The following is a 26,908-nucleotide window of genomic DNA, read 5'->3' as shown; positions in this document are numbered from 1 at the left end:
AGGGCGACAGGATCAAGGTGAAGGCTAAGGAAACGCGGTGAGGAGCGAAAGTGGCTCTTCGCTTTTGCGTGCTTCGGCTTTCCAGACAGTGCCAACAGTTCGCTGGGAATTTCCTCGCGAGTGCGTTGCTCGACAAACAGGGCAGAAAAACGCAGGTACGAAGTGCAACCGAAAAGTGAGACAAGAAAGCGGTTCGTGACGCCTGCAGCAGCGAGCGAGCTGGCGTTGGGCACCCGCCACATTTCCACTTCACAAATCCAGAAGAAGCGGAAATTCTCAACGAGTCCCGAGTGCCAGACACACACAGTGTGCAGTGACGCGTCCCTGCTTCGCGGAATATGCGGATCAGACTCTTGTCGGTCCCGTCGGTCTGAACCCAAGTCCCCAAGTAGCTAGGTTTCTACAAAGTACCTTTTCCTGGGGAGAGCTTCCACGCAAGCAACGTACGGGTAGGGTCTTGAAATCCAGCTCTTTTAGCTGGTCAGAAGTTTAGTTCTTCGAATAGCATCCTGGTCGCGGAACGAGCCATCCGCGGTGAGTTCGCCCTGACGGTGACTAGGGAAAGAAGAATTTCGGCTGTAGAAATCGAGCTAAAATCGAAGCAAGTCTTCACCGAGGGAACGTGGAGAAGTGACGGTCAAAAGACTTCGTACACTTCGATGAGAACGGCGCAAACATCCACACCTCGACTCCACACTCCCGTTGACTGCCGGACATTACATCGGCGAAGCAAAGCGCAAATTCCGTGCACAAATAACACTTGGATTGAGCTTTTAAGTCTCGCTACGGAATTAATGGGAACGAAACTCGGTCACAAATGCAGGAAAAACACTCATCCATCTACGGAAAAAGTAACAGCAGTCACCGACAGGGACACCATGTCGCCGATAAAATTGCCGACTGGTGATGCAAAAGCCGCACCTCTATGCAAGCCGTACTAAAATAATAATACTCAATTCGGTGGTCTCCTTCCTGAGGTTACTCAGTACGGAATACATAAATCGGATTCTGTACACACTGGAAAAAGTACTTTCGCCTGGGTTCCGTCACTCCCCTGGCCCAGCGTCTTAGTATCTCTCGCCGTTTAGGTGCGCAATAAAATTGGTCCTGTCACTACGCCTAGAACATAACAGGTATGGAGTAGTCTTGACGTCGTAGATAGTAAAATCCAACACTTTTTGTGGTGAGAACCGCTGCGCCTCGACGCGCGCGCATGAAATCTAGCAAGGAACTGTGAAGATCCCAAAGTCAAACAAGAATGTACCATGTTCTATGAAACATTCCTGGGGATTCCTCCACCTCCAGCTGTTCAATAAAACCTACATCGTTTCTACCCAAAGCATTTCGTTCTTTTCGCTCTTCCGTCTTCTTGTGTATTTATTAATTCACAAGATTCAAGGACTCTATAACTGGAGTTATGGAAGTGAAAGTCCTACGAAATCTACCGTGGCCCGTGTCTAGAATGGTCGAGTTGCCGGCTTCGCATCCGAGGTGTTTACGCTACAGCAGCAAATTAGAGATATCACTGGTGTTCCATCGAGTGATTTTCTCGTTTCTATCACCAGCTTCTTTTTTATGAGTTTTTCCTGTTAAAAAACCAGAAAAGTGTGCAAATCTGAAGAGGCGTTTTGCCTGTTCTTCAGCGCGCAAACCCGTGCAGCGCGAAAGAGCGGTTTCATACACGCGACGACAGTAACTCCGTGTCTACAAGAGATTCCTCTCCTTTTCGCACGAAAAACCTGAACAAAGAAGAAACTCGCGAGCGTTTTCTGTTGTTCTTGTCTGAAGACGAAAAGCAGTCGAGAAGTACACATTTCACGGCACGACAGAAAAACAGAATAAGGTATCGGGATCTTTCCCTGGTAGAACGGCCCAGCCGCCGAGCGGCAATGTCCGCGCCACCGTGCTCGCCCCATGATTCCTTCCTTTCTCCCGTCATGCTTAAGTTATCGCGCCATTTATCAGCACTTTCTTCCGCGAAACCCTTCTGAACAGACGCACCAGAACTCCGGTCAGTTCCACCGCCCCCCAAAGTCTTTTCTGCTTCGCCTGGTCGCAGAAGAAAACCTGAACAGCGCCTCTGGCCTTTCGCCTCTTTCTTGGCTGTCTCAAATCTGTCAAAGTTCACTTTTTTCCGTGAAGACCTCTGAAGAGAGGATGCATCGACGTCGCGTCGGCGCCACCGCTCCGCCCAGAGCGCCCGCCGCCCCGACCCCCGGGCCTTGCCCCGTAGGCGGCGCCTCCATCGCCTGTCAAAAGAAGCCACGAAAAGTCGCGAGCAGAAGCAACCGCGAATAAAAAACGAAGCTTGAATTGCGTCTGATCTCCAGACAGCGACATCAAACCTTGAACAACCTATCGGGTATATAGTTCGATACCTTCAAGTTCTGTTGAACAAGGTTCGAATCCTTGTGCGTCCAATCTCTCCTCAGTTAACACTGTTCCTTTTCAAAAACTTATTCCAGAAAATCGCCCATTCGTTCTGCTGAAAGGACCGCACATGTCCTCAGAAAAAGCGCCGAAGAACAGGCAGGAAACACCGGCAGTAGAGAGGCAAAAACTGTTCCCCAAACGAGTCTCCCCTCTCTAAACCCCTCCACCAATTCCCCTCATCTCACGTCGTCTGCAGTTCCTGTGTCTGTCATTCCGCTTGCTCTTCTGCCTGGTCTCAGCTTCGCCTTACCGGCTAGTCTCCCCAAACCTCCCTGGAGAGGCTGCACGTGTGGGGCGTCTCCGAATCCACGCAGACTTTCGCCGAAACTCTCGAGTTGACATTCTTCGCTTCCACCCCAGCCGTCGCCCAGATTCGAATTGACTCTGAAGAAACGGCCCCGATCTCCAGCAACCGCGGAGAGTACCTGCCGAGAAGGGTCGTCTTCGTCGTCGTCTAGCGTCTTATCGTTGTCGTCCGACGCCAGAATGTCTGTCAAAATCTCTCGCTGTCTTTGCGGATCTCCGTAAATCAACTTGTCGGGCTGCATCGGCAGGTCCCGGCTGTGAATCACCTTGTACGCGTACCCCTGCACAGGAAGGGGGAGAACGAATAAGAGTGCAAGACAATGACGCTAAAGAAATCCCGCAGCACGACAGGAGAGCAATAAGAGAAAAACAGTGCGATACGATGGAACACGCAACCACAGTTGTAGATTTGTAGGGAGACAGAAAACGACTTCGATGTAACACCACACACGAAGAGACGGACATAAAAGTGAAATCAACTCCTTTTCACGTTTGCTCATCCACCCTTCACAGTGACGCCCACGACTGTGTCTCCAATGAAGAGAGACACACCACTTATACATAATGCATGTATATCTATGTGTTCCACCTGAAAGTATGTATTGTCTAAGTAAGTCGAGAGACTTTGGTTTTCCCCGGTGCCTTTCAGTGTCCCCGCAACCAGTCCCGAATCCGCCGAAAAGGCGTCGCGAAAGCCATCGCGTTCTTCGACGAGCCATCAGCCCGGAGATCCGTATCCATGTTTGCGCCCTCGGCGTGTCTTAGCCTACCTGGTCGATAATAAACTGTTGTCTCTTGTCTGCGTAGACCATCTCCAACGTATCCTTCGAGATAAGAGAGTAAAAGAAGGCGTTGAAGTTCTCCCCCTCGTCTCCCGCCTGCGGCTTCGCCCGCAGAATTCGACCGAGACGCTGGGCTTCCTGTCTCCTGTAAGGAAGGAGACCGCAGAGACAGACAGAAGACTTGGCATTCCAAAGAAAGGGCAGACAAAGGGCAGACAAAGTGAGACCCAGTTAGGTGCACCCCGGCAGCTACAACACAGCAGACAACCGACTAGCATCCAAGCAGTCTTTTCTCTCGGTGACACGAGAGGCCACAGAGACGTCCGCAGAGGACGCCGACTCGAAAATCCACCCACTGACAAACCACACTCCAGGTCGCGAGCTGGTGACGACTTAACAAGTGTGCAGTCGCAGTTGCGGGAAGTCGAAATCGAACGGCGGGAAGGTTGATCCACAGGCCCGCTCCTGTCAGGTGTAGGAACTCTGAGAGTCTCAAAAACCGAAACACTCCCGCAGCGGCGTCTCTAGATTGTCCTGCCTCCGAAGAACTGCATACGCTTCGCGCCAACAGTCTCTCAGGGGCTACGCAGCAGTTTGATCACTATCTGTCAACCGGAAACCGTTTCCTGCGGCAATGAGAAGGAACAGTGGTTGCTCGTCCCCGAAAGACACGAAGAAATCGAGGAAGGTCCGAAAGGAACCCGGTTCCGAGGGAGACACAGACGGAGACACAGCAAAACCAGAGACACCCCGAAGGCGGTGCCTCCATCGTTAGAAAGGTGGGCCTGCAGACAGTTTTCGCCTGTCAAACGATTCTCGCCATTCAGTGTGGTAGATACTGAGCACCCCCGTTGGGTCTTAGGCTCACCTCGACGCGAAATTGAAGGAGATTTGAATGACGACATTTGCGCAGGGAATGTCGATGGCGTTGTCTCCCACTTTGGAGAGGAACAGCGAGTTGAAGGTCGACTCATGCTGAAAAGCCGCACCAAAGTCGAAACGCACACCTGCCGATCTCCCTTTGTAATCACAAAACTGTCCTCTGACTGCACCCGTCCACACCCTCCGCAGACGACCAGACTGCCCAGAAGAAAACTTCTGGCCAGCTGGGTCTGCTCGGGTCGCTGCAGCAGTTCTTCTTCTGGAATGCTTCAACTCTCCGTCTGCACGCGCGCCTGTCTGTCGCCGCTTCCACTCACTGCCCGCGGGCGGCGAACCCCCTCAGAGAGGACAAGACATGCAGAAAGCGGGGTGGCAGCGCGAGAAGCGCGGAAAAAAAGCGGATCAGCGTTTTGAGGAAAGTATAAGAGATGTTCGAGCACAGAGAGAGTCATCCACGAAGAGGACACAGGCAAGCTGCTCTGCTGTCCGCGGTCCACGAGGCCGGGAGTCTCGCAGCGCCGCGTTGCAAAACGCCCCCGCCAGAATGTTCGCACAAAGACGACCGCGTAGCCTCGCAGACCGCCGACAGGGAAGCCACAAAATCGCCGCTGAATCACGTGGAACACCTCTCCACAGAGAGGTAAACAGTGAGCTGATGGTCAGTGGCTACGGTCGAAAAAAAAGCCTTGTCGGAGTTCTGTCGTCGTGCGAAATTCAGGTAATCCGACTCTTCAGACGTTGATCTCGATCGGTTCTTTGCACTGACGTCTCCCCTCCACACAGCTGGACTGACGACGCGGGGTGAAAGCATGAAGAAGACTGCTAAACGTTAACAAGGTTCTAGAGGCTACGAACCGATTCTGTCTCTGTACAAGTAATTCGCCTTCGAGAAACCTGCAGAAAGAAATCGAATTCTCCCCCTCTTCTTCCCCGGCACCCTTCCGGCTCTCTCGGTCCACTCGCGTGTAGAGGACGTCAACCGGACAAAACAAAGGCTGAGACTCACTGAGACTTAGTCCTCTTTCCCCTGCATTTAGGACATGAGGCACCCCCATTTTTCACGTTTTTCCGTCGTTCTCAGGTACAGGCGATTATACATATATATATATATATATATATATATGTATATACATATACGTATATATATATATATATATATATGTATATATATATATACATATACGTATATATATATATATATATACAAAAACACCCGTTTTCGATATTATATACACATATTTCTTATACATATTGTGTATATGTATGCTATTTCTGGAAGTGTATATTATGACTATTATATTTATCCCTAAATATTGATATATATTCATACGTGAATGCATGGATGTATGTCTGGAACGCCTGAAGCTGCTTTGTCGCTTTCGTGGCTTGGCGGTATGAGATTCTTCGAGACTGAGGGTTGTTTCTGGGGTGTGTGCGCCTACCTTGAATTTGTTGAGAATCGCGACTCTCTCAACTGCGCTGACTTGGCCGTAGATGAAGGGGCGGTTCAGCGCCTTCGCCGTGTGAAGCAGAGCGAACACATTGTCGCTGAAGACAAGAATTTTGTCGCCGCGAGCCTCGTGGTAGCGCAACAGCCATTCGCAAGTCATCAGCTTCGTCGGATTGCAGACCCACAGCTTGCGCTGCTTCGCGTGTGAACACTGGAGACACAAGAACGTCGAACGACAACGTAAGACACAGAGCAACGTCAGACACAGAGTGGAAGAAGGACCGCGAGGCGGTGGCGGAAGCAAGCGTTGAGAGAGGACGCGAAGAACGAAGATCAGAGAAGAGAAGGACAGGCAGACCGGTGGAGAGGTCGACGCGCAACACACACGTGGCTCACACGCAACGAGCGACAAGAAACCTTACCCGCAAGTACTCCCGGTAAAAGTCCGCAGTCATTGGACACCAGACCTCCTGGCAAGAGACGCGCGCGAGAAATCCCTGGAAGAGAAGGAAGGAAAAACGCGGAACGAAGTGAACGACGCATCTTCCAGCCGACACCCTGAAGTTCGCGCCGTCTGCAGAGACACGAAGAGTCTCCTGCAGGCCCCGTCGAGACGCAGCAACGCAGACCAGAGTGGCGAGCATCAGAAACGCAAGGGTGCCTGCCCTGTCCTGAAGGTTTCCTTTGAAGCCATGTTTCGCGACCCCTGAGCCTTTTTTGAGACCTTCAAAAGAACTTTGTTCGCCGAAGCTATCTTCCCCCGCGCTTCTACAACAGTCGCGGCCTGTGCCCACCAGAGAACGTCATCCAGCCGTTGCTGCAAGCGGCTTTCGCGAGCGCACCTGGTCTTGCAGTTCGATCCAGTTCGCCTCGAAGAGCTTCGGACCTATCAGCCACTGCAGGTCCTTGATGAGGTCGTCCTCCCTGACCAGCGTTGCCGTGAGACCCAGTCGACAGTGACTTCTGCGATGGACGCCACGCAAGCGGAACGACAAGAACATGCGTGAAACGATGGGCTGCAGCTGTGGACACCCAGCAGAAAACTACACCAGTACGTCCTCGAAACAGGGTCGACATGTTGAAAATCCCCCAAAATTCAACACCAGTTTCCAGTTCTCCTTCCCACCAAAGAGCTGTACGTTTTTTCAGTTACATAACCGCAAACAGACTTTTTCGACGAAAATCAGTCGCTCGAAGGATCGGGAGGGAAAGTAACAGTTCCCTTCTCCAACGCCCTCAGCTCTCTTGAGCAGTCCACTGAGGCGCGACCTGACGCTTCGCCGCGAGTCCATCTTTCACGGTTCAGACAAGCTCCACATCCAAACCAGCACATGCAAACGAGTCTTTCACATGCCGATGGTCACCCGAAAAAAAGTTCCGATTTCCGGCCCAGCGGTACAGAACACCAGACCACACCCTCGCCCCGAACGGGAGCCAGAACGCCTGCAGATCCCCCATCTCTCTTTTAAGTGTGCAAAGACCTCTCTTGTTCGCAACAGAAAAAAACAATGTCCACAGTCAAAGTACCCCCGTCCCACAGTGTCGTTCTCTCCGTGAAAAGAACAAGCCCCGCGAACCTAAGGACGCCGGAAAACTCTTGCGTCTCGTGCGAAAGCGCGTTTGTGGCTGCAGCACGAGAAACGACGAAAGGAGAACTCCAGAAAAGAGATATCTGCTTTCTCTCAAAGCCTCAGAGTCTCTCGCTGTCCGTCGCAGCGCGGTTTCGCAAAAACCTAAAACTCGCACGTTTCACACATTTTTCCGCTAATGTACAACCACCCCAGACGCGCATATCTATCCCACACTCCGTCTCCTCCTCGTGCAGACATAAACATGTTTAAAGGCCTCCACATGTAGATATACAGCCACGAACACAATACAAACATGTATACTTTTATTTATACATATATATATATATACATATATATATCTACATGTATAAAAATGTATGAATTTATAGATGGGTTGCGCTCTGCTGCCAGCGCAGAAGCGAAGAAGAGGGGCGAGGCACCGGGACGGGTCTAATTTGACGGCAAACTTGCATTCGACGTTTTTTCTTTATGAAAACTTTGTGTAGAGCGGAAGAGGCGAAAAGCCTGGTAGGTGTGGTCACGAGGTGTCAAGACGACAGGCCGTCGAGCAGAGAAAGCTTTCATTTGTCTGTTTCTCCTGGAACTGGAGAGTCAGAGACTGTAGCTTTTGAACAGTCGACGAGTCGCCACAAGGTTGAAATTCCTCTTGAAAGAGGAGGTCACCTCTGACACAGTTGCGCGATTGTCCACGAAATCGTCTGTTCGTCGCCCGCCGGCGAGAGCGGTTTCCACTTTGATGTTTACAGAACTCGACTCTGAACGCGCGTGCGGCCTGTGTGAAACGGAACCTAGGAGCCTAGAGGCTCCGCCGTCGTCCTGTCGGTTCGGTGTTTTTTTTTACGCTCACGGCGCTGCCGCACCTTCTGCTCTGCATGCGCGAGCTACGACGCCGGACGACACAGTCCGTTTCACGTGACTCCCTCTGTGGAAGGTCGCGCGAACGGCAAGAAGCAAAGATCGACGCGAGGGGTGTTTGATGGGAGATTCGCGTCTAGGGAAGAAGCGGCCGCGCATCAATGTCACTGGCAGCGGCGTTTACAGGAGGAAAAGACGGTTTCACTCACTTGACCAGGTCGTTGATTCTTCGGAAGGCAGGAGCGGGAGCGAACTGGACTTCATCGAAAATCAAAAGGCCCCACTCGCGTTCGCGAATTTGCTGCATGATTCGCTCGGCGGCCAAACTCCGGCGACCGCTGAAGGCAAGCATCGTGTAGGTGCTCACGAGGACACCCGCTTCGTCGACTGGCCAGAGCGTCTGCAGGCAACAGAGACCCGCAGCTGGAAATCTCGCAAACGACGCACAGACTGGAGGCGGAGGAGCAGAGAGAGAGGGAACTTACGGAGTCCACGCGGAGAGGTGATACATGCGGTACCTGTAGCATCAGCGAAAGATACAGTGCAGGTCGCAAGCAGCGAAGCCACCACACACCTCCGGGAAGAGCAAGACGCATGCAGCGCAGTGGGGGACCCCACAGAGACACTGCAATTCCAGGAACAGAGAGAAAGACGAAACCTGCACACCGAGAAGAAGAAACGACAGAGAACTGCTCGCCCAGAACCAAGGAGAACTCTTTGCAAGCAGCAACAGGTGGAGAAAGGGTGAGGAAAAGACACACAAGCGAGGGGGGAAGAGACACACGGATCGTGAGGAGGACGCGAAGGAAGAATGACGGAGACGCAACGACGAATGCGACGCATCTGCAGAGAGAATTCAGGAGAAATGAAGATGTCCCGACAGACAGACGAAGCCAGGCAGAAGTAAGGTACGTCGGCGACACACCCATCGGGGAAACCCTCAAAAACAAAGGGGGTACAGGCACAGACACCAGCCTCAAGAAAGGATTCAGTTTGAGGCTTTCAGGGGCGAAGCGTCGATCTGATGGGCGCACAGGAGAAGAGAAGGACAAGCACAAAGAGGAAACGAAATCCGGAAAGGAAACAGAGAATGGGGCACCAGAAAAAAGCATGTGCGGGTATACCTGCTTCGTCTCTGCAGTGAGAGTCAGAAGCCGGGAAGAATCAATCGTCGTATATTCCTCGAACTGCTTTCTCCACTGGTCGACAGCGACGGCGCTGGTCGTCAGAATCATGACAGATTTCCGGAGAGTGCATGCAGCCGTGATCCCTGAGAGCAAAGCGAAAGTGTACGCCACACCATACCCACACCACAGAGAGGCGTCAGGACGACGGAGAAGACGGCAAGAAGCGAGAAATCTCGGGGGAGACGCCGAGAAACGGAGGGGCGAAAGACGAGCAGATCGCGCTCTTCCCCGGGCCGTTGGCAACGCTTCACGCGCTAAACTTGGTCACAAAAACAGAGACTTCTTGGGTCACGAAAGACACAGACAGTGCAGATCCCAGCTACTCGTTCCGTTCTCTGTGTCGACCCCACTAGATGGAACAGCTTCTCCACCGACCTGTCAAAGTTTTTCCTGCGCCGCACGGCAAAACGATGATGCCTGAGCGAGCCCGGCCGTTGCTGAACATCTTTCGCAACGCTCTTTCTTGGTAGTACCTGACAAGAAAAGTCGACAATCCCTCGCGACCCAACTTCTCGCGTTGTCGAACAGAAACGCTTCCAGTTCGTCTGAGACGGCCGCCACCGAATCGACTCGAAAGCGACAGAAATGGAGTCCTACGAAATCACGGTCCTTCCCCAGTGCTGGACACAGGCTAGGATGCAGAAGCTCCAGGTCCGACGCGCAAGCAACAATGCTATCCCTCCCAACCGGCGAAGGTCTGCGCGTCCACCGAAACGCACCGACGACGACTCCTCCAAAAAAACCACTCTACTACGCATGGCGCGTCCTCAGGCGTTCGCTGTTTTCGTGCTCGTTCATCAGAATTGACTTGGAGATTCCACCGCCCTACAGCGGCCCCAAACCACGCCCTCAAAAACCACGATACACCGCCCAACGCGCACAAACAGAAACCCCTCTACAGTGTCCTATATACATGCACACATACACGTAGACATGTATATATATATATATATATATATGATGTGTGTATGTATACATGTATGCAAATAGACATATAAAGATTCAGATGAGCAAACATAAATACGGATAGGCATATGCGCATACGTATACATGTATATAAATATATATATATATATATATATATATATGCAAAGAAGCAGTGAGCGCACATGTATATATGAGTGTCCATAGAGACATGTGGAGGTGCCAGACGTTTTCTTGTTTTTGCGTTCTTACCGGATTTTGGTGCTGGATTTGAGGAGCAGCGAAGAGAGATTTTTGTTGGTCTTGTCTCGGCGAAAGTCGTATTCATTCAGCAGCGGGCGATGCATGCTCTCAACGGAAACGCGCTTGACCTCCTCGACGCGGTCGCTGCTCACTTGGAAGGAGAAAACCTGCAGAGCAGAAGAGGCAACGGAAGCGACGAAAGGTGAAGGACCCTACGAAAAGACGAAACTGGAAGGGAGACGAAGGAAACGACAACGGTGTAGAAAAGAAGAGAAAACTGCAGATAAATGAAGGGGAAAGAATCAGGTGAGAAAAAAACCCAGATGACGTCGCGGCAGAAAATGTGAGAAAAACGGAGACTCTCCACACATGCGTTCTTCCTACGAGTCCCGATACAGGACGCCGAAAACCGTCTTGACGTTCTTGAACAGAGTTCCTTCCTCGACTCTCTTTGCTCCCAGTGCAGGTCCCTGGAAAGGTTCCGAATGAAATATACACTTTGCATAAACGTTCTGACTGACTCACGGTGCACAGCAGTCAGAAGAAACCAAGTTTCCCATGAAACGCTTGTCGACTTCTGAGCTACTTCGTTCTCCCCGAAATGTCTTGAGAAACGCAGCGATCATGAAAAACATCACAGAACGAACCTGTCGAGTTGGAGCGCTCATCGTCTTCCGCTTCGCGCTGTCTCCGTCCTCGCCTGTCGGACTGGCCGACGCATGTGGCGACGCCAGCGGCACCTGTGCTTTGCCTCGCGCTTCTTCAGCCCCCGAGGTCTCTCGGCCTTCCTCTCGCGGTCGCTTGCGCGTCTCCGACGGATCCCCGTCGCCGGAGGCTCCAGGCGAGGCTAGATTCCCAGCGACCGCGGTCACGGCACCCGGCGCGGTGTCTCCTGGCTCCGCGCTTTTCCCCGCGCCTGTCAGGCCAGCGGGGTCTGTTTCCTCGTCGCGCTCGGAGACCTGGAAGGCCAGCTGCGAGGCGTCGAGCGTCGGCGCGTTCGCGATGACGTAGAGACCGTCGTTGCTGGGAGAAGGCAGCGACTTCAAGAGAGAAGAACTCCCGGACGCAGCCGCCGGAACCTGCGGTGTCTGGGCGAGTTCTGGGCGCCGGTGAGCCACCGCGGAACTCCGAATGAGGGGATTCGAAAGCAAGTAGTCGAGCTCTTTCTTCTCAGCTGATTCGATGTAATATTTGTTCTCGTTCAACACCAGTTTGACCTACACGTTCAGGAGAGAAGCCACAGACTTCCGTCCAAAAGGTTCCACGAAGAAGTCTCTTCTGTCAGATCTACCTCGAAGGCAACGAGACTCCTCTCCCCCCCCTTCTCGCAGCTTCGCTCTCTTGTCTCTCTCCTCTGTTTCCCGCGACTCTCCTCTCTCCGCTTAAACTTCCAGTTCTGTCGCTCGCCTTTCCTTCAGTGTGCCCTCACCTTGCCGAACGCAGAGGCGACTTTCTGGATCTGGACAACCAAGTCCTCCGGAATCGCGTTCTTGCTGAACTTCTCCAAATTCAGAAGCATGTCTTCGCAGGACAGCCCAATGCTGATGCCGGCGTACAAGGAGAATATCGTAATCTGGTGAACGCAGAGAAATACCGGACGCCATGCCGCTCGAATTCGTCCATCTCACACGTCCGATCTCCTCCATTTGTCTCGAACGCCCTTCCTCGACCTCTCTTGTCTCTCCTTCTCTCTCTCCCCCTCGGTTTTTTCTCCTCTCGCTCTCCCTACGTCACTACTTCCCACCCTCTCTCCCCCTAGATCTCGTCGCTCTGTGTACATATACCCTCTCTCTCTCTCCTCCATATTTCTCACAGATCTCTCTCTATCTGCATTTCGATGTCTACGAATGGATGTCTTGTCTCGCTCTCTCTCTCCCTGCATCTCTTCTCGCCCCTTCGCCCAATCTCCTCCCTCGCTGCCTCGGCTTCGCGGTGCACCTGGAACTCGTGGACGAAGTCGCCGCGGCAGATCGGTTCCGCCATCGTCAGGAGGAGCTCGGTGGCTTGTCTGTTGGCGGCGGAGAAAGTCTCGAGGAGAATTGTGCCGTCGGGACAGACCCAGAGAGGGCGGTGTGCGTGGTCGACTTTTAGCGCCAGTTTCGAGCCGAAGTCTCTGAAGCCTCCGACTCCGAGACTCAAGCTGTCAGCGGTTAGAGGCAGACTGCCGTACACTCCGCCTTGTGCAGTCTCGCTCGGCCGCGCATCCTTTGTCTTGCCCGCGCTCTTCTCCGCCATCCCCTCTTCTCGCACTCTCAGAGCAACTGGGGGGGCGACTCGGGGAACCTGAGCCGCCGGCCAAGTCCGCGACGCGCGACTCTCCCGATCGGCCTGCGAGGCTTCATAGAGGCAGGTGTCAGGATCCCAGTCTTCGTCGTCAGGTTCTGAACGCCGAAACCTCTTCGCGGCAGGCGGACTCGACGCGCGGAACGGGGAGCGCGCCTCTGAAGAAAAGGTCCCCGAACAAGGAAACGCGCCAGGCTCCATCGTTCCGTCGCAACGGGAGCAGAAACCGTTCTCTCAGGCAAGAGTCCCTGCTTCCAACGCGGATACTTCTCTCCACCGACTCCTCGTCTCCATCTCCGCTTTGTTCTCTTTTTCTCCTCCGTCTCCACCTCTCTCTGGTCTTTTCTCTCCTTCTTCCCTCCTTCTCTTCTGCTGCTCTTCTTTTCTCCTCCCCTTCTTCTCTTCGAGTTCTTCTGCTCTGCCGTTTTTCTCTCCTGGCAAAAGAGAGGCTCCGAAGATAGCAGCGAGGCACAGAGAACAAGAAGAAGTCGCTTCTCAGAAGATTCGTAAGTGAAAAAGATGGACAGTTGCTGTTCGTCAGCGACGAGGCGCAAGTTTCGGCGGAAAAGACACCTAGCACGCAGAAAGACTCTCCGGAGAAACGGAAAGCGCCAAGACGCTGGAGATCGGAAGCTGCAGAAGAAGAAAGAGGGGAAGCAACGACAGACGACGCCCGAAGCCGAGACAGGAAGAGACAGAACAGAAGAAGTTGAAGTGAGGGTGTGAAATGAGGATAGGCGCGCGCGTTCTCGAGATTCCAGATAATGTGCGAAAAAGGAGAGAGAGAAGCAAATCAAAAACTTGGGAGAAAGAGACGAGTGACGGATACGAAAATACGAAAGAAGAGAGGAAAGTCGACGGTCTCCGAAGATATCGTTCTTCGATCGTTTCGGCGCGGGGGAGGAGAAGAGAGGACGGCGAAACCAAAGAATGAGAGTTTTTCTTCGAAAAAAGAGCGAACGCGCGTTTCTCTGTATCGCCGATTGTCTTCTTTATCAAAGTGAAGGACTCTCTCTCCCTCTCTGCTCTCTTCGGAGGGAACGCTCTTTTTCCAGTGACTCTTTTTTCAGTTCGCTGCATGCGACGCTTTTTCCAGGTTTGCTCGGCGCTGCTGCACTGGTCGGCGCGCTTTTCTCGCCGTCGAAGAAAAACTTTTTCTTCTCCCTCCCCAGAGGAGGGGACCTTCTTTGTCTCTCTCTCCTCTCGCTCGGTTCTCGTCGCCCTCCCCGCGTTGCTCGCAACCGTCGACTCCGTGCGCTCGTCCGCGTCGTGTCTTCTCAGTGTGCACCCTGGCGAACCACTGGCAAAAGAGAGCAGAGACAGCCGCGCAAGCAAGAAGAGAGAGAAAGAATCGAAAAGAGCGGAACGAGAGAAGAGAGCAGGAGCGTCGAAGGAAGACTCGCGAATGAAGACGAGAAAAAAAGACCAAGAGGAAGACAAGACAGAGAAGAGGAGCAGATTGAGAGGAAGAGAAGAGGAGGTTGAGAGGAAGAAAAGAGGAGAAGGTTGAGAGGAAGAAAAGAGGAGAAGATTGAGAGGAAGAAAAGAGGAGAAGATTGAGAGGAAGAAAAGAGGAGAAGATTGAGAGGAAGAAACGAGGAGAAGATTGAGAGGAGGAGAAGAGGAGAAGATTGAGAGGAAGAAAAGAGGAGAAGGTTGAGAGGAAGAAAAGAGGAGAAGATAGAGAGGAAGAAAAGAGATTGGCACAAGCTTGCATCTCTGTGCAGATGGCGAGCGGCAGAGAAGATCCTGAGGGCCCTGTCGCGGCGCCTGTCCGCCACCGCATGCACACAGATGCGCGAGAGGCAAGGCGAGGAGACCAGCGCGAAAGATTAGATGGCAAAGAGCGCGAAGGCGAGGAAGGAGGAAGAGAGAGGGAGGACGACTCCTTCGGTGACGATGGGGACCTGCCGCATCTGCTTCGCCCACCATCGCGGCTCTGCAAGAAACGAGATGTGTGTTTGCTGCTTTCTGGGGACGACCGCGAGGACCTGGGCGTCTCCTTCAACAGAAGAGAACTGAAATGCGTCTCAATAGGAACGCCCTGCGTTCAGCAAACTGCGGCCGCCACGGCCTCTTTGTGGGGCGGCGCCCCTGGAGCCTCAGACGCGACGCTGCTTCTCTCCTCTTCAGATCGCTCGGACTTCTCGCCAGAGAGGAAGCAGACAGTCGCAGCGACAGCGACTAAGGCGGGGACACAAGAAAAACCGACGCTGCTTGTGGAGTCCGACGAAGAATGGCGAGACATAACAGAGGAAGACGCACGAGAGAGAAGAGAAAGAAGAGAGCGAAGAGAGAGGAGAGAGAGGAGAGGGAGCAGAGACGCGGCAGAAGGCGCGAGACGGCGAGGACCCAGGAGAGACGAGCCCAACGAGTGTGACGCGCCTAGAGGCCAGGAGAGAGAGAAGAGAAAGATGCCAGCGGAGAGGGGAGCAAGGGAGGCTCACGTTCGAGAGAGCTTGTTTGAGAACCGAGGCCACCAGGCAAAGGGAACCTCGAAAGGCGGAGAGGTCTTTCGTTCTCTCTCCGCTGCGTTTCGTCCAGGCACCAAGCGCGTGCAGCTGCCAGGGGCGCAGGCGAAGAGAGAGGCGAAGAGAGAGGCGAGAGAGACGGAGGAAAAGAAACCGGTGTCTTTTCGTCGCAGGAGTTCACAGACGAAACCGTCAAGCAGCTGCAGCGAAGTCGAGAGGCAGAAGCCGCAGAGCACTAGCGGAAGGCGAGGCGCGGAGAGGGACGTATCTCCTGTCTCTGCTTCTGTCCAGGCTTTGTCTCTTTTTCCTCCCGAGTCTCGCGGCTCCATCCGTGAGTCGTCTCCAACGCTCCGAGCGAGGCGAGGAAGCCGTTCCCGTTTTCTGGGAGCGCGAGTGGCAGAGGCTGCGAGCGACGGAGCAATTTCCTCTCTTCCCGACAGCGATTCAGAGTCGGTCCTCGTCCTTCGGTGCTCCTGCTGTGGACGTCCTGCGACGCAAGATGAAGCACAACGCGACCTCTTTTCTTCTCCGTTTTCTCGTTCTTCTTCGTCTTACTCTTCTTCCTCTCGCTCTTCTTCTCGCGCTTGTTCACTGTCTTCTGCTCTTTCTCCTCCATTCTTGCCTCCGTTTGCTGCTTTCGCAAGACCTACGGAGAAGGACTGGCTTCGAAGGCGAGCCGCTCGCCGTGGAAAGCCGCCAGTCGCGCAGCCACTGTCTCCGGCCGCCGCCCAGTTCTCCTTCGAGGAGACGCGGAGGAGGCGAAGGGATCCGACAGACGGGAGAGAAGAAAGCGGCAACAGAGAAGGCGAGAGAGACAGCGAACGAGAAAGGGCAAGAGGGAGGGGAGGGAGGCGATCTAGAGAGAAGGGAAGCGCGAGCGAAGGCGAGAAAGAACGAGGAGGTGGGCAAAGAGAAAGAGAGCGACACAGAGAAGAAGGAACAAGCGAAAGCGGAGAACGAAGAGAGCGACCGAAGGAAGAAAGAGGAAGAAGGAGAGAGCTCAGGAACTCTGCTGTCCATCGACGCGAGAGCGCTGAGGCTGGCGAGGAGAGCGACTCTGGTGAGGCTCCCGCGACGCACAACTTGCGAGGGGACCCAGAGCCGCAGAGGGCGCGGAGACCATCGCCTTCAGGGACTGCGGGAGGCCGAGCCGGCTCTTTGACGAGAGCGGGAGAAAACGACGGTGCCTGTTTCTCTCGCACTCCTTCGCATGCGTGCGAAGAAACTCTGAAAGAGAAGGACCAAGAGAGCAAAACGCAGCCTCCCGTTCAACAGTCAAACGGCGAAAAAGAAACCGAATGCAAGTCGCTACCCCAGGCACCAATGTATCCCAACGGCCCCTCTTCCTCTGCTTCTTCCTGTTCTTCCTCATCTTCCTCATCTGCTTCTGCGTCGTCATCTGTGCGTTCTTGTAAGAATCCAGACGTCTCGCTGCCCGGCGGTGCGAGTGAACACAGGTCTCTTTCTGCCTCCTCTGCGGTCGAGGCCTGTGTGCCGCAGTGCCCGTTAGCTGGAGAGAAGGAAGCAAGAAAGAGAGAGACGCCTGGCGTTTTTGTTCGTCGCATGCAGGCTTCTTTCAAGGACGCCGTCGAGTCGGACTGCCTCGAGGAAACACAAGAGAAGGTCGAGGCGCCTCCAGCGGGGAAAAAAGAGGCTGCGCGCGCAAGACACCTTCGTCTTGCCTTCGACGCAAAAGCGTCTCGCCCCGCAAACAATGGGCTCTCCTTCGATCCTCTTCTAGAGGCAGCTGTGACTGTCAGAGACGCTTCCTGGGTGCCTGGCGAAAACAGAGAAGAGAATCATCTCCCCACAGGAATGGACGAGCGTCGAACGACGGAACGGCCGTTCTCACCAGTGTTTCCCTTGCCTAGTCGATCTCAGTTCTCTTGTCTTCTCCCTTCCGTTGCTACTGATCCTTCCTTTCCTTCTTCTCTTCCTCCTTCTTCTCTTCCTCCTTCATCTCTTCCTCCTTCTTCTCTTCCTCCTTCTTCTCTTCCTCCTTCTTCTCTTCCTCCTTCTTCTCTTCCTCCTTCTTCCTCTCTTCCTCCTTCTTCCTCTCTTCCCCCTTCTTCCTCTCTTCGTCCTTCGTCTTCATTTCCTGCTCTGCCCTTTCCTCCGAGTCCCTCTGTTTCCTCTCCGCCGTTTTCTGAGTTTTCGCTGTCATCGTTTATTCGATCAATGCAGCGGGTGGCCGAGGAGCCCTCGCGTGTGAACTCTTCGTGGGCACCAGGCAGCGCGCCTGCTTCGGCGCGGGAGAACGCGGCTTTCGCTGTTCTTCCTTCCGGCCTGCTTTCGCAGGAAGGAAGGCCAAGGAGTCTCTCTAGGCCATCCACGTTTGGGCTGCCTGCCGTCTCGCGCCCCCTGGCAAACGCAGCTCTCCCAGGAATTCTTTTTCCTGCAGAGACCGAGGCCGGTCGCGGAGACGTCGCGGTGTGTGCGCGGACCGAAAACTCCACAGAGGCGGCGCGCAGAGACAGAGGGCCTTACTGCTTCAGCGCCGATCCTCTCGCGAACAGAGACAGGGAGAGACGCCACTCTCAAGAGAGACTGAAGTTGCAGGAGGGTGTGTGGGCTTTCTGCGGAGGCAACGGTGAAAAGGAAGGAAGTGAGGAGTCCGGGGAGAGGCCTGAGTTGGCGGCGGGGGCGCGACTCCGCTGGGTCTCGGAGAGACGAGAGGCGCGGGAAAAGACGCGAGACGTTCTCGAGAAGAAGGATGGGGTTTCCGACTTTGCTGCTCTCCGTCTTGCTCTGCTGAAGCACAGGGCGGATCTGCGCATGCAGTTGTGCGCCTTAGACCGAGCCGAGAAGGAGGCGGAGGAGCACCAGAGGAAGGAGCGCGAGAAGCGAGAAGCGTCGCAGCTCGCGGCCCTCGAGGCGCTGAAGAAGAAATACAGAATTCTCGTCCGCGACTTCTCTTTCAATCGCCGCTTGCTCTACGCGCGAGACGCAGAACTCGACCGCGCCGAGGCCTACGCCTTGGCACTCCTCCGCGAACTGGAAAAACGAGAGAAGGAGCGCGAAGAGGCAGAACGGTCGTGGGCTCGGGACGCTGAGGAGCTCAGAGCGAAAGAGGAGAGAAGGAGACAGCGAGAGAGAGAAGAAGAGAAAGTGAAGGAGGAAGAGGAGAGAAGGAGACAGTGCGAAGAGCGAGAACGAGAGAAGCAAGAGCTTGCTCGTCTTCGCCTGAGGCTCTGGGCGGTGTGTCTGGGGGTGCGCGAGGCAGCAAGGAGAGAGAGAGAGGAGATGAAGAGGGAGATGGAAGAGAGACTGTCTCGTATGCAGGAGGCATACGAAGAGAAGCTCGAGAAACAGCGAGAAGAAGCTGAGTGTCGGCAGACCCTGGCGCTGCAGGAGGCGGAGAAAAATGCACGACGAAACCTCGAGGATCTGCTTCTGCAGATGAGCAGAAGCGAAGACGCGAGAACGAAACTCACACAGACTCTGAAGGACCGAGAAGAGGACCTGAGAGCCGCAAACGAGAGAGCTGACGCGAGCAACGTCGCCCTCGCGCTCCTCGACGAGGAGGTCGCGCATCTCAGACGCGAGCGCGAGCACGAGCGCGAACTGAGGAAGAACCATGCCCGCGAACGAGACCAAGAACTCGAGCGACTGACTGTCGCTCACGCGCAGGAGGTCAAACGCCTCAAGCAACAACTGGCAGGTAAGGACGGACCAGCAAAAGGAGAAACTGAAGAGAGAAGAGAGAGGGGAACGAACAGCGCGGGGACAGAGAAGAGAGAGACCAAAGACGAAATGTGTGGAGGTCTCCGGGGTCAAGGGCGACAGCCTGGAGGGACAGAGGCGAAGTGACTTCTCCACGATGCGAACGAACGCGAGAGTGAGGTAGCGAATTTCTGTGTAGAGACAAGGTAACTCTGTTTGCCACTGGACGGGTGAAACGCCCCTCTGAAGATCGCTGGACTCGAGGGAAGTTCCAGATGAAAAGCGAAGTTGGCCGTGTGAGTAGGAAGGGAAGGCGCGCGGCCCCTGCCCAGTCCTTGCGGACAGCGCCTCTCGACCGTTGGAGACGTTAGACTTCGAGACTGTGCGGTGGCGGCGCAGCAGGTGGAGCGGTCTGTCTGTAGCCCCCGCAGCTTTCGTTTTTTGCGGAGAGGACTCTTGCAGGATACACGCGTGGTTTTCTGGGCCGGAGGCGCCCTGCGTGGGTTTGGATGTGTGTTCCTGGAGAACGCCTTCTCCGCTTTTTTTCTGGTCCTCAGAGCAACACAGAGAGAGGTCTCGCGTTGCGGCAGCGGCTCGCGAGAGCCGAGCGACGGAAGGAAGGCCCGCGCAGCAGGCGAGCGAAAAGGAACTTGGCGAGGTAGGTTTTGCCGGCCAGAGCTGTGTCGCGTTTGGGGACTACCACACGGTGTCTCCGCGCACTGTGGGAATCCCCGTACAAAGTCTGGCGTAGCTCCGTTGTTTGGCAAGCTGCTCTGTGCGAGAGTGGAGGTGAAGTCGCCCTTCCCAGAGCAGCTGACGCGATCGGCTTCAGGCGTCGCGTGGAGCCGCTCGACTGCAGTCTCCGGCGCAAATGCATGTGGTGGGGGTTCGGAAGCTGCAGGCGTTAAACGCGGAAGACTTGCGGCTTGCGCCTGCAGACTGGTGACCCTAAGAGCCGAGAGGCGGAGTCGCCACAAGGAAAGTGACATGCAGTGCACTGCGTTTCGAGGTCTCAGAGAAGGTCTGCCGGCTCGCAGAAGCTCGAGGTACTTCTTCTGAGACCTCCAGCGCATGCAAAATGGACAAAACGAGCCAGTTCAGTGCAGTTTCCTTTGTTTCCTGTGCGGCGCGGAATCAACCGACTGACGGTCGGGTTCTGTACCTAATATATTTCGTCTTTCTTTATTTTTTGTTTCGCTGTCGCAAGTCGTGCTCCGCGTCCAGTTCCTTACGCTTCCCTCAGTCCGACTTTCTTCTCCTCGAACTGTCTTTTCGTGTGAGAGGTCAAAACCGACGGTACAGTACATGCGACGGATGCGTTTTCGTCGGAAGGCCGTGTTTCTCCGGCTGTCCAGGACGAGAAACTTCGAGGTCCTTGGCGTAGCCGCGGACTCTGCGTGACTGTTGCGCCCTGTGTTCTCTTTTTTCGCCTTCACGTCTCTGCGTCCTTCTTGGTTATCTTCGGTGATCTGCGTTCTTCGTCTTCGGGCGGCCGTGCGCATCCTTCTTTCTTGGAACGGAAGTCGCTTTCTCCTCCAACTCCTTCTCGCTTCTGCCGCTCCCTCGAGTTCTTTCCATGGCGACAAACCCTCTCCAACAAATATGTCAACAAGGCAGACTGCGGCCTCCGTTGCCGAGTTTCCGCGAAGAACGGTGACGCCGAAGACCGACTTATCCCAGGTTCCGTCCACTGCAAACTCCTACCGTTTTCTTTTTCCTTTCCTCTGCTCAGACAGAAGCGCACTTGGGCGCCGACGTTCAGATGAGGGAAGCGTGGCAGGCGAAAGTCAAGAAGGAGATGCGAGAAGAAATCTTGAAAGAAATCGAACACGAACGTAACGCTCTCACTCTCCAGGCCAAAGTAAGATATATATATATACAATTATATGTAGATATATGTATACACATCTTTATATATATATATATGTGCATTTGTGTGGGTGGGAAGCATGTGTATGTGAGCTTTTGAAGAAGATGTAACTCTGTCTGTATGGAGGTGTGTCGATATGTGTCAATGCATTTGCATCCCGAGTATTTCTGCGTCTCCATTCATGCAAGGGGAGAAGGATATGGATGCCCACGATTTCGCTAGGTGGTTGCGAGCTCTCTAAACGCGAGTTCGAACGGACGTTCACGGCCTTTCTTTCCTCATGCATCGCAAACCTTCCGTCTGTGGAGTCTTCAAATCTGTCTCCGTCGTTCCTGCCTGTGGCTGCTTCCGCTCTCAGGCTCTGCAGACGCGTTCGGACCTCGAGAGCGAACTCGCAGGTGTCAGGCAGAAACTGGAACAGCGCGTGAGTCGCGAGGCTGCCGCAGCAGAGTTCGTAGACGAGGCATGTTCTTAGGTAGCACTAAAACGCTACGTGTCATTCTACAGATTTGACCTCTTACGTCTTTAACGCGAGAAGTGGAGTTTTCTCTCGGAACTGAAAACTCTACGAAAATCGATCAGGAGGTTTGTTCCGCGCTGAATCGCTACACTCTCCCTGACAACGGCTTTTTTCCGACAGTCCTGTTGTCTCTGAAAACTGTGGCACCCTTCAAGCAGTATCTGCAAGGAGTTAGCCCCCAAAATTGACGCTAGGTCAGCGCGCGTTCCATCAGCATATTCTGTATTGCAGGTATACTCCCCACAGGGGACCAGATATACAAGGACATGCAAGATGTAAAAAAGTAGAGTTACTCATTTTAGGAAGTCTAGACTCGCAGTGGCTCTTGGGAGGACGGCCTCCAAAGCCCAGAGTTCAGTGGTCTGCTTGAGACGAACGAAAAGAGAGTTGAATTTCGTTGTCCTACAACATCAAGGCTGTTCCACCAATGTGAGAGCCTCGAACACTGAACATCCAGTTTCGAGATTGTACATCTGAACTCGAGTCAAGTCGTTAAAGCAATTAAAAGTCTAGAACCTCAGTACTTCCTAGGGCTGTGATGTTTCTTCGAAAGTCATTTTCCGTCTCTCGCACTGTCGAGGCCGACACAGAGCGACGCTGCTTCGATTTCCAGCTTCGTCTCTCTGGAAAGACAAAAGAGAGAAGAAGAGTCCGACTACGACGAGAAAGAGGATGAAGACGCGATCTCAGTACACCCTCGCTATTGATCAAAAGTCAGTTAGGAACGATACTTCACCCGGAAGTGCAAGGAGAGAGTCGAGCGAGGTTTCGTTCGGTGAAGAGTTTGGAAGAAAGGTTTTTAGAAACGATTTCTTCGATTTGTGGTGTACGGGGATGGGACGCGGATTCGAGATTCTTTGTCTCTCACTTTTCTTGTTTTTCTCTCTCCTTCGTAGGAGGCAGAACTCGCTCTCGCAGTCCAGGGTCGCTTTCTCGCTGCTGAGGCTCTTCAGCAATTGCGGCTTTTCCAACCGAGCGCGGGGCGCCGAAGTCTCTCCCTCGGGCCTGTCTCTTCCTCTGAGCTTCCAGATTCTTCTCCAGTTCTTCCTGCTTCTCCGCGTCTTCAGTCTCTGTCTTCTGCTCCGCAGATGCCTTCTCGAGTGCCCAGACGAGACAGCGGTCAGACGGGGGCGCTTCCCTCGAGCCCCAGGGGAGCAGAAGTGTCTCCTTCTCCAGGGGCGTTGAACAGGCTGTCGACGCAGTCTGCGAGCGCGGTGGCTTCGGTGGGTTCTCAGAAGCGAGAGAACTCAGAGAACGAGAACCCGGGAAAAGTTGCTTTGTTCCCCGGAGACTTAGGAACGATTCACGTGAGCCCGCTACAACTGTCTCCTGTCTCCGAAGGGCATCCCTTCGCCTTTTGGCAGATGGCGCCTGGCCGCCCTCCTCCGACCCCCGGAACGAGGCTCAGAGAAGATCACGAGGAGATGCCCAAAGAAAGCAGAGAGGCAGATCGGAAGCGCGAGGAAGCAGTCCTACGGCAGTGGGTCTGTGCCGCCTGGCAGCTGCTCGCGCGGCAGCAGGGAGGCGGAGGCGGCGACGCTGGACCCGGTGGACTTCCTTGTCTCGTCTCTGGATGTGCTCGGCGTGGAGACGAAACTGAATCCAAGCTCAGAGACTTCGGAGACACCTGGCCGATAACACAGAGGAAAGACGTGACCGAAGAAGACGTTGCACGCGTCATTCAGGCTCTCATGGTAAATATACAGCTGACTAAATATATATGTGTATATGACAGATCCAACGGGAAAGGTGCCTGTATAGAGAGAGAGAGAAAGGGTGACAGAGAGAATGGTAGAGATATACACCTACAGCAAGGTAGCGATCGAACCGTGACTACAAATATATATATATATAGAGAGAGAGAGAGAGAGAAAGGTAGAGGTCGAAAGAGAGCTATATATATATATATATATATATGTATTTTTGTAGAGAATGGTATAGATATAAAGGTGGCGGGGGTGTAACGCGTCTCTGTGACTGCGGTGTGGGCAGTGGATGTTTCTGTGTCTATCTCGATGCTTCGCGTGTGTCTTTTTGAGCAGTTTGTGTCATCTTGCTTTGCGTGCCTGTGACTCTGTGGGTTTTTGAAGGAAATTGCGTTCGACACGCAGTTCGGTGTTCAAGCAGTCGCTTCTCAAGCCTCGTTTCCGTTGCATCCGTTTTTCTGTCGGATTCTTTCTTGGCTCCTGCTCTCCACCCCCTCTCCCTCAGGTTGAAGTTGAAAGACTGGAGGCAGCGCTCGAGCCGCTCCAGAGCAAGCTGCACGCCGCCACGGCGGCCACGGCCATGCTGCAGGTGAGAGTTCGAGTGGCGTCAGTTGCTTTTTTGTTGAACGCCATTCAGCTTTCCTTGCTGGTGTTTGCTTTCAACGGCGTGCGGTCACTAGCTTCCTTCCCAGGAAACTTTGCCTTGGTGAACGCATCGTTGAATGTTCGATTCAACGGTTCTCCCGCAGCGTTGGGTGTCATGTGTGAGGCGAGCCTGGGGGGTATGCCTGTCCTCGCTCCGAGACACATGTGAAGTCGCGCTTCTCCCGAGGAAGGCGAGTCTTCATTGTATCTCTCTCGCTACTTCGCCCGTGTTTATAAGGACTTCAGAGCGCTGTGAAGTGGCGAGGCACGTAAAGAGTCTATCCGCGTTGTCTTGTGCCGGAGAGCGCAGAGACGTCGCCTGGATTCTGCCCTTCATTGCGTCTGACATGCCTTTCCCCTTCCCGTTATGCTGCTGCGCAAAAACGTGCAGAGATTGAGTACAACGAAATGCTGGGGTGGATTTACTTAGTCGTTGTTCCAGAGGGACAAGACAGAAAACAAATATCCAGAAGACCTGCGTGAGGAGAAGTCTCCGGGTTCAGTGCGATTGCTTTGAATGTGTTCAAGTGGAAAACTTTGAAGCATCGATGGAGTGACAGACCGAGAGGAACGTCACGAGTTTAGGTGGGTCAGGAGATCAAGCCACACACCGAGTTGAACAGTCCGCGTTGAGAGCTGGTGTCTCTGCTGTCCCGTTCCCTGCAGAAGGAGCGAAACAGGTTGATGGAAATCACAAATCGACAGTGCAGTCGTCTTCACCGTCTTCTCGCGTCCACGTCTTTCTCGCGAGATGAACGACCGCTGAAATACGAACAGCCTGGTGGGGGAAGTGGTGGGGGCGACGACGGAGCGTCTCGAGCGCAGGAGTGCGACGCGGAAGAGCGGCGAGAGCATGAGGTGTGGGTGTCGCCTTCCCGGCAACAGACAGGAAAAGAGGAGACGGACGCGAGCAACGCCTGTGGACGAGCTGCGGCCAGAGCAGAGGAACAGACGCGGCCCAGGAACGGAAAAGAAAAGGGACAGGGCGAGATGGCTCTGCGAGTCACTGGAGCCTCTGCGTGTTTCTGGCCTCCGCCGAGACGCACTCTGTCTGAGAGACGGAGAGGCAGGCGAAGCGTCTCAGCCGGAAGGAGAACCGTGCATGCGAAGTAGGGACGGACTGCGAGAAAAAAAAAGAAGCGAGAGTGACTTCAGTTGTGAGATACAGACAGCCAAGTTCCGCGTAACTGCTGCACACCAGAAACCCTACTACTGGACTGCTTAAGATAGCTGAAAGCGTTGGACTTCAGTGTTCTCGAAAGCGAGCCAGCACCGTCGAACCTTGGTTCCGGTCAACAAAGACCTTCAAGACCTAAACCAGTAGTCGAGCTCGCAGTACATACGAAGCAGCGTTTGTTTCATCTGTCTCCTTCAGGGTGGCAAGCCAAGAACTTCGGCAAAAATCTCCTTGGATGCCGCCGCTTTCCTCCACCGGATGTGTCAATTCCAACGGAGGCGTCTTCAGAGAAAAGCGTGCCAATGGAAGTGTGCTGCGATATTATAGCGAAGTGGCAGGTCCTGATGGTCCACAGGAGGGAAAGCAGAATGCGGGGGGTCCCCACTTTTCCAGAAAAGAAGAAAGTGTCGTTGACACCAGGAAGGAGACTGGGCAGGTGCAGAAGCGTTCCGGGATCTGTACACTCGGGCCCGTCACGAATGCGCCGCTCCTGTGGATTGTGCAGCGGCAGCAAATGGACGAAAACAAAGTCCCCCATGGAAAGCACCGTGGCTGAAGCAATGCCAGTCCAGATTCGCGACACAGCGCGATTTTTTTTCAGTTCAGGAATTCATGTGCCACAGATCGTGCAGCGGAAACCCACTGATAGCTTCAATCTGTCTAGAATTGTCAAGCTTACCGTGCTCTCTCTACTTGATATGCCTTTCCGGCATGCATTGCTTTTCCGTTACTCAGCCCCGGGTTTCGTTTTCGATCTGTTCAGCATACGGGCAACGCCACATCAAAATATCGGCTGTCGCCTGCTCTCGCAAAACAAAGTCGGGAATGATAGAAGCACCAAGAGTGAAGAACACAGTGCATTTCATCTGTGTGTTTCATCGACGATGACGTGGACAGAATGTCACTGCTTAAGTAGAAGTCAATCGACATGCTGGCCTGCTTCTGCAAGGGCATGCCCCGCGAATTTCTGGCTTTGCGTTTCACTTACGGATAGAACGTCGAAGGAGCGGAACTTTTCTTCGTCTTTTTGCCGGACAAAGTGACAAGCAAGGAGGGGAGCACGTTCGAGGCACAACAAACTCTGACCGAGACACAGTCCCACAGATACACGGCAGCAAAGAGAAATAAAGTAAATCAAGAAGAGGGCGCATCCAAGCGTTTAAGCTAGAGGCTTACCACGGCAGAAACGCGTTTACTATTCGTATTCATGAACCGGCAGCGAGACACACCGTTCGCAGTCCTACTCGAAAGAACGCGTGCAACAGAGCAATCAGCGCAGCGGTAAAAGGTATGGTGGGAAACACGGAAGCTGAACTCCATCGGTTACTTGTAGAATGGATGGTAGTGGACTCAAGGCAATCAAGTCTCTGGGTCGTCTGAAGTTGGCAGATAAGGTACCCTCTCTTGTTAGCGTGTGTCATGTAGTGCAAGGGTCCAGGAATGATTGTTTATGGATATGATTGGAGAGAGTACGGTCCTCTACATCACTGGAGAAGATTATGCATCCCACTACACGACTAGCGTCTGACCGGGAGGGGACGAGAAAAAAGAAAGCTGGCAGCTTTGAGCATTGCTCATAGCCGTACACAGGTGAACACGCTCTTTCATTCGTCAATAGTGTTGACTCTTCGTGTCTCTGTTCCCAACGCAGCAGAGCTCTTGGCCTCGAAATGTTCTGTTTTGCGTGGGCCGTGGATCCGCAGCTGTTTTGGTGTGATACTGGACATCTCAGTCTGTCAGTGTTCCATGATGGGACTGCCTAGCCAATAACAGTACTATGAAGCCTCTGAGGATACCTGCGCAGAGATGCAACAGCTTCGAAATCTGAACTTAATGCCTTCGGGATTTGTTACACTCTGCTCACATACGAATGCCGTTTCCGTCAATCGGCTTAAGCTACATATTATTCTTACTTTTTC

At 53.7% G+C, this 26,908-nt stretch overlaps 2 protein-coding genes across 2 annotated transcripts; one reads left to right on the top strand and one right to left on the bottom strand.

Annotated features, from left to right (window-relative positions):
- Positions 1–1,723: 1,723 nt before the first annotated feature.
- TGME49_269660 (TFIIH basal transcription factor complex helicase XPB subunit) lies at positions 1,724–13,687 on the bottom strand. The gene is made up of 14 exons (XM_002365606.1): positions 12,593–13,687; positions 12,084–12,227; positions 11,302–11,871; positions 10,664–10,821; positions 9,863–9,960; positions 9,425–9,570; positions 8,510–8,700; positions 6,696–6,816; positions 6,276–6,350; positions 5,846–6,064; positions 4,390–4,496; positions 3,510–3,666; positions 2,684–3,020; positions 1,724–2,249 (listed from the first exon to the last, which is right to left on the bottom strand). The coding sequence occupies exons 1-14, from the start codon at positions 13,136–13,138 to the stop codon at positions 2,125–2,127; spliced, it is 2,994 nt and encodes a 997-aa protein (XP_002365647.1). The 5' UTR covers positions 13,139–13,687; the 3' UTR covers positions 1,724–2,124.
- A 977-nt stretch (positions 13,688–14,664) lies between these two features.
- On the top strand, positions 14,665–25,930 carry TGME49_269670 (hypothetical protein; the record flags this gene model as incomplete). The annotated part of the gene is made up of 8 exons (XM_002365607.1): positions 14,665–19,069; positions 19,629–19,729; positions 20,804–20,932; positions 21,300–21,365; positions 22,358–23,155; positions 23,673–23,756; positions 24,479–24,921; positions 25,188–25,930. 8 exons carry the CDS (start codon positions 14,665–14,667, stop codon positions 25,543–25,545), a joined length of 6,384 nt encoding a protein of 2,127 aa, XP_002365648.1. The 3' UTR covers positions 25,546–25,930.
- Between the last annotated feature and the right edge of the window lie 978 nt (positions 25,931–26,908).

The sequence above is a fragment of the Toxoplasma gondii genome, chromosome VIII (genome assembly GCF_000006565.2).
Source record: "Toxoplasma gondii ME49 chromosome VIII, whole genome shotgun sequence".
NCBI lineage: Eukaryota > Apicomplexa > Conoidasida > Eucoccidiorida > Sarcocystidae > Toxoplasma > Toxoplasma gondii.
This window is presented reverse-complemented; position numbering and strand designations above follow the sequence as displayed.